Here is a 7,006-nt window from a genome sequence, read left to right as displayed (position 1 = left end):
AATAATCATGTGATCACATGAAATTTTTGTGATTACCATGTGTTTTTATCATATCCACATAATTACACTTTAGGTGATCACATTTAAGCTGATGAATGGTGACCAGATAACCCACCAAAAGCCTACCGGGCTATTATTTTTTTGTGGGGATATGGTAAAAACCCGGTGGGACTACCGTTATGGATAGTTTTTGTACGTTAATAGGAAGGTCACACGAACATGTAACGTGATCACGGATCATTCAACGTTATTAACATGTTCAGGTGTTCGTGATCACGTTAATGAAATCCTTGATGGCTAAAGACAACCCGACATGAGAAACCTACCTCACATTGACTGGGCACAACCACAAAACAGCCCTCACTCCCTAACATGCGTCCCTGGGAGAAACTGGGACAAACTATACGAATCTTGAGAGATGCTTGAACTCTAACACCTCCCTCCCCTCCTCCGCCTATCCCACTCGCTTACCCACCCTCTCTCATCCCCCTACCCCTTGCACTCTAAATTGCACATCGTCTCCCTCACTCCCTGTCCCTTGCCCACTTGCTCATCCTCCCTTTCTCACTCCCTAGGCCCATCTCCGACAACCCTCCCCTTGGGCTTTGGAACTATTGGGTACTTGCAAAAACCCTCTTTAGTGTGTTTAGAGTAGATTTGGACGAGTGGATATGCTCTTCAATGAGTTGGGAAGGTATTCGCTAAGTTGAAGATTGATTTGTGTTGTCTTTGTTTTTTTTTCACATCTTGTACATTTTTTGACTTTCATAGGAGTGTACATCACTAAAGGTGAGAATAAACCCCTAGATCCAGCCAAGATTTGTAGTTGGTGCATTTCAGAGACTTCATTGAAGTTTGTGGCTCAAAAGGACCATACAGAGTGTTTGCATGTGATTTATGCTTGTTGTCTACATGATGCATATCAAGTTTGGGCAAATTTGAACCACTTTTCTGATGGTAGTTCTCTCATCCTCTGAATGAAACGCACTTCTTAGATTAGGGCGTCCACGAGCAGAAGTGGGGAAGCCAACTCTACTTTAAATCATGTGGCTCATACCCATTTATTTTTGTTAAGTAATTCGTTGATGGACTTCACACTTAGTTGGCTCAAGGCTTTTACAGTTAATATCTCTTTTATGGAAATAGCTTACCTGGTTGCTGGTATTTACATCATTTTTCAGATTATACATGGCTCTTGCACAAGCAGCACACATCAAAGCAGGAAATCAGATTTTGGCCTGTACAAGTCACAAAGGCTGTCCTGATGGTTTCTCATGCTGCAACACGAATAGTGGAAAAGAATGGGTTTCTTGCACACCAAATCAGGTGATTCACAAGTCAACCATGGGCTTTCTCACAAAGAATAATGTTTTGATTGAAAGAGTTTCTATGACCTCGAAATGACCAGCTTTACATTGACCTTTCAGGGCCAAGTGTGCATGCCAGGGTGCATGGAAAATGCTGTTGCAAAACAGTTGTTGCGCTTGATGTTGACAAATACATTCGTGAGTGTGGCATGGGACCTTATCTATGGGATGATCCATCAAAGAGTTTTCAAGGTCGGTCACTTAAACAAGACATAATCCTGTTCTTCATGCTTGTGTACTATCACAAGTTAAACATATCAACATGTATCGTTGGGTGCTTTTCTTCTTGTTTTCAAATGAAGCATTTTGAGATAATCTTTTGAGATGGTCTCAGAAAAGAAGACAGCTTTCTATAGAGAACTTGGTGATTGACATTGTTTATATGGAATCGTTAGTCTGGGTTGGTTCATCCTTCAGCCCAGTAGCTCCTGTACTTGGTCTATTTTGCAACTTCATGATATTTTCATATATGAAGGTGAGAAAGTCTCTCATTATTACATAATATCGCAAAAAATTTGTGTGCACTTTAAACCGGCTAATGTGTAATGTCAATAAAATTCACATTGTTCGGTCAATATTGTGAAGACAGCAACAATTACTTTCTAACTTTCAAGAAACATAAGTGATAACATTCAGGAAACAAGCATCACTCTCAGATACACGGAATTAACGAGAGAAAATGAATATGGAAATCATGGTGGAGCTTGCAATATGAGTAAGGAGTATGTGGCAATGTTGAATGCGGTCCTTTAAAATCATGTCCATCAAATCATAAAATTCATCATCGCTATGCAGATGCTCACGTACTAACACTCTACAATACAGATGTCAAACACAACATTTGATGGGGACAATATCATTCTGCAACTGACTCATTCTCATTTTATCTCAAGCTTTGAAATTAAAAAAGCATTTTGTGCTCTTTATGTTGACAGTTTTCTCTGAGGCGGTTTTATGAACCCATGAGGAAACCCTACAGTGCATCACGGACTTCAAATTTAACCCATGGACTTTTACTACTTGCCTTGATACTATGCAGCTTACCTGCTTCAGCCACTCTCGTCCAGAAAAGTAGTGGTGTATGTGGCCCAATCGCAGAAAACAGTTCCATGTATCAAACACTGTCTGATTACATTGAGGTAAAGAAAAACCGTCTTTGTTTTAATTGAAGATCTGATGGCCATTGTCTTTAGAACATCTTTTTTTCCCTGTAAAAAGTACTCCTGAGAATGCAAAGCTAAGAGACTAGTGATTTAGGGGTCATATGTTGGGAGAGAGGGCTCATGGCTGTTGTTGGTTGCATGATTGCCAAGCCCGAACAGTGATGACATGGGTAAGAGCCCTATGCTACTATGCTAAGCTAGCAAGATGGGAATCTGGCATATTCCAGAGTCAGGAAGAATCAATGAAACGGCTTATAGACTCAAGCTGCCAACCGTCAGCAAATGCGTAATGCATTCGACAGAAGCATATTATAACAATATTATGTCCTCATATGAGACCTCTTCATGAAGAGCCCCCTAAATTTGATAACTTGGGAACTTCTGCAGCCCAAGAGCATCTTAAACACGAGGACAAGATGTTACATGAAAGATAAGGTCCTTCCCAGGCTTTTTATGAAGTTACAGAATTATCATTTCAAATGGAGAATTGAATCCTGCTCAAAGATTCATAATTCTATATTACATGTAAATAGCCTGTAAATGAATAAAAGAAAATTTACATGGACTGTCATGGTTCAAGTCATGAATAAGCATGGAACATTATCCTGTCGAATAGGTTTGCGGCTAGCTTCGTCTCTCAAGCATCCACTAGACTAGCCACATTCAAGAACCAATGTTAGTTGACAAGTGATGTACGTGAAGCGGACGGTTGCACTTGATGCCCTTGCACTTGGCACCCGTGCTATGAGATTTGGTCGCATCCCCCCTTTTCAGAGTGGTAGCTGATTATCCAGGGTGAAATTGGGAGAAACTTCCTGGGAGGTCAACCCTTCGGCACAACCCTTCCGCACATGTGTGCTTAACTGAACGATTTCCCAAGCTGGTCTTGTCAGCTCACCTAAGTAACTTTGCTATGAGACATTAAGTGATGCATTAGCATTAAAGTTAATCTCTTGCTTACTTTCAGGAAACACCCACTTTGTTCAAAGTCATTCTGCAGTGGCTGGGAAATCCAGCAATCCTTATGGGTCTTATCCTCTTACTCATCTTTGTATTGATTATCTTGAGAGAGAAGCTAATGCAAACTCAGTTTTCATTCCAAGCACGGTACAAAATGTTCACAACATGCTGCCTCCTTACTTTGAATCAAGGTGCGGAGCAGGAGAAGATAAGGCTTCTCTCAAAACAAGTGAGTTCAAGATTACACGGCTGACAGAAGCTTTCCCGATGGTTTTAATAGTCTTCATCAAAACTTTTTTCATTTCTTTGTAGGTTCTCGATTCCTGAATGTATATGATTCGCACTTCTTTCTCGGGGGCGTCTCTACAGAGCATAAAAGTCTCCTTGGCAAGCTCTGTGCAGATTCAAATGGGAGTCTGCAATGTCATTGGTCTTCCAAGCAAGAGGGGAGTTTTGTAAACATTGTACAGGATTTGTGGCTCCTCATGGAGTACTTTGCTCTCCCTTCTTATTGCTATAATTTAAAAACAAGGTGAAGACTCACGTCTGGCATTCTAAAACATAAAATTGAAAAGGAACTCATGTGAGGCTTTGAAATGAAGAGACCCCATCTACCAACGCAGAAACAGAGGAAAGTAACATTTTCAAAGCCATGTTCACTCTTATATTGGACCATAACAAATTGACTAAACATATGAAAGTTTGATACAATCACTTGAGACCTTGATTGGACTAAAATCATTTTTGTTCCATCCCCAATATATTAGTATTTTCATTGGTTGTCAATTATTATTGTGTGGTTTTACATCTATGAGATGAGGAGTTCACTTTTGGTGACTTCACAATTGTCCTCTGAATTAATAGATGCGGTGAGGTGATAGTTACCTAGTGATTAAGGTGTATGAATGTGGCCTCCCTCTCTTTATTTCTTTGTCTTGGCTTCCACTCCTCCCTCCAATCCTTCTCCTTATGCCATGTGGTAGGGGTCTCAAAGGTGCATTAGATATAGTTTAGATACATTTACACAGGTGAACATACGTTCAAAAATTACTTAGTGGCATCATTTATTTTTAATTGTACCTTTTTTGACACATGTGGTGTGGTACATGCCATGCCATGTGGTAGGGGTCTCCCTCTCTGTGTTGGCAGTGTCTTGTCCAATATCCAAATTAGCCATAAGGCGTTTGAGCCCTGTACTCAACCTCACAACTAGAAGTGGCCATAGTAGGTTGCTTCTTGCTCAACCATGATATACATGAACTGCAAAGCATGAAACAAAAACCACTTGTGGATACTCGCGTGTCAAAGCAACAAGCCCGATCTGAGTTCGAAAAAGCATGTAAGTTTGGCGGCATTGATCCCCCCTAGGATAAAATAAGCCAAGATGTAAAGTTCCACTCAAGTAGCGGATAATCCTCTTGATAGCTTGCCAATGCTTAGACCTTGGGCTATGCATAAATTTGCTAACCTGTGAGACTTCAAACTGAATATCCGGCCTCGTGTTGCATACATAAATGAGGCATCCAACAACAGTTTGGTAAAGAGTGACATCTCCAGGATCATCACCATCATGAAGAATCAATTTCAAAAACGTTTCCATGGGAGTGGAAATAGGTTTGCAATCCTCAAGTCCAAACTTACATAACAATGTTTCTATGTAACTTTTTTGACACATGGCAATACGACCATCACATTGTTTAAATTGTATACCCAAGTAATGATGCAACAGCCCCAAATCTTTCATCTTGAAAGTAGCATTCAAATCAGCCTTAAAGTCAGCAATATGTCTCTCAGTTGGTCTTGTGATCAACAAATCATCTACATAAAGAACCATAATGAGAAGTACATCAACCTCACGCTTTACATACAATGTTCTTTCTGTGGGACCGTTATTGACCAAATGAGTGTCGGCCTTCTCATACCAAGCATGAGGAGATTGCTTCAACCCATACAAAGCTTTGTTACATTTGCACACCTTATCCTCTTGTCCTTTCTTGACAAAAATGTGAGGTTGCGTTACATAAACTTCTTCAAATATGTCACCATTCAAGAAAGCAGTAACAATGTCTGATTTATGTACATCCCAACCAAAATGAGCTGCCAATGCACATAGAAAAACGCACATTAGTCATACGACAAGTGGGAGAAAAAGTCTTTCATAATCTATGCCTTTTTTTGTTGTGCATAACCCTTTGCAACGAGTCAAGCTTTATAGCGATCAATCTCACCATCCGGCTTGCATTTCAACTTGTAAACCCACTTCGTACCAATGGCCTTTTTGCCTGGAGGCAAATCACATAAAGCCCATGTGTCATTTTTTATAAGTGCATCAAATTTTTTGACTGCATGACAGCCATTCAACTTTTTTGAATTATGTGCTTCATCAAAAGACAGAGGTTCCTCAACATCATGTAGGCTAGACACAGCCAAAGCATAACAATATGATGCCTAAGATGCATGGCGAGAACTTGAACGAGTACGACTAGACAAAGGTGCATCCAATAAACTGTCATGCAATGTATGCACTATCCATTTTGGCATATCTTTAGCCTGCTCATCTTCAACCCTTTCCTCATCAATTACATCATGTACATTTACATTAGTAATAGGCTGATCTGTAACATTTTCAAAAACCCCCATAGGCTGTACATTTGCCTCATTGGAATTTACATTTGAACTTCTACCACTGAAAAGAGGCAAAAAAGTGTCATAAAGGTCTTGTGAGCTTACATTATTGTGTCTTACATGACAACAAGGGTTGAACAGAGTCTTCCACAAACACATCCCGTGAAACCAGAATATGCTTTGTTAGTGGATGATACAACCTGTAACCTTTGCTTTCAACACTATAACCAACAAAAATACATTTGAGAGCCTTATCATCCAATTTTTTGTGTTGTGTTTGTGGCACCAAAGCATATGCCAAACAATAAAAAACACGCATATGCTCAATAGAAGGCTTTCTACCATGCCATGCCTTATATGGAGTAATAGACTTCAAAGATTTTGTAAGATACCTGTTTAGTACATAAGTGGCACACATGATGGACTCAAGCCAAAAAGAATGTGGCAAAGCTTGAGTTTTGACCATACATTGTGCCATTTCCGTAAGAGACCTGTTTTTCCTCTCAACAACACCATTTTACTGAGGTGTATAAGGCACTATACAAATGTGTTTTATCCCACAACTAGCCAGAAATGCATTAGACATATACCCCCCCCCTCGATTGGAACGAAGGGTACCCATAGTACATTTCGAGACATTTTCAGCCATAGCCAGAAATTGTTTGAAGCACATAAAAACTTTTGACTTTGCTTTAAGCGGAAATACCCATGTATGCATGGAGTAATCATCAATGAAAGTCACGAAGTAAAGGTAATTTTCTAAGGACGGAGTTTGCATGGGCCCATAAACATCACTATGCACAAGCTGCAACCTGTATGTGGCCCTAACTGAACTATCCTTTAATAACTTAGAACGCTGCATCTTACCCAAAATACAGCCTTCACAAACAT

The 7,006-nt window shown here is 39.9% G+C and overlaps 1 protein-coding gene across 2 annotated transcripts; it reads left to right on the top strand.

The window, feature by feature from the left end:
* The first annotated feature begins 1,173 nt into the window (after positions 1-1,173).
* On the top strand, positions 1,174-4,280 carry LOC147416732 (uncharacterized). 2 transcript variants are annotated; one of them, XM_086508112.1, is made up of 6 exons: positions 1,174-1,326; positions 1,428-1,559; positions 1,702-1,842; positions 2,303-2,506; positions 3,498-3,719; positions 3,803-4,280. In XM_086508112.1, the coding sequence occupies exons 1-6, from the start codon at positions 1,189-1,191 to the stop codon at positions 3,815-3,817; spliced, it is 852 nt and encodes a 283-aa protein (XP_086364238.1). In that variant the 5' UTR covers positions 1,174-1,188; the 3' UTR covers positions 3,818-4,280. The 2 variants fall into 2 exon arrangements, with proteins under 2 accessions (XP_086364238.1, XP_086364239.1); XM_086508113.1 differs by lacking the exon at positions 1,702-1,842.
* The last annotated feature ends 2,726 nt before the right edge of the window (positions 4,281-7,006 follow it).

Source organism: Adiantum capillus-veneris, unplaced genomic scaffold (genome assembly GCF_014529385.1).
Source record: "Adiantum capillus-veneris isolate H3 unplaced genomic scaffold, ASM1452938v2 Hic_scaffold_550, whole genome shotgun sequence".
Classification (NCBI taxonomy): domain Eukaryota; kingdom Viridiplantae; phylum Streptophyta; class Polypodiopsida; order Polypodiales; family Pteridaceae; genus Adiantum; species Adiantum capillus-veneris.
Note: the sequence above shows the minus strand (reverse complement) of the source record. Positions and strands in the feature narration are given on the sequence as shown.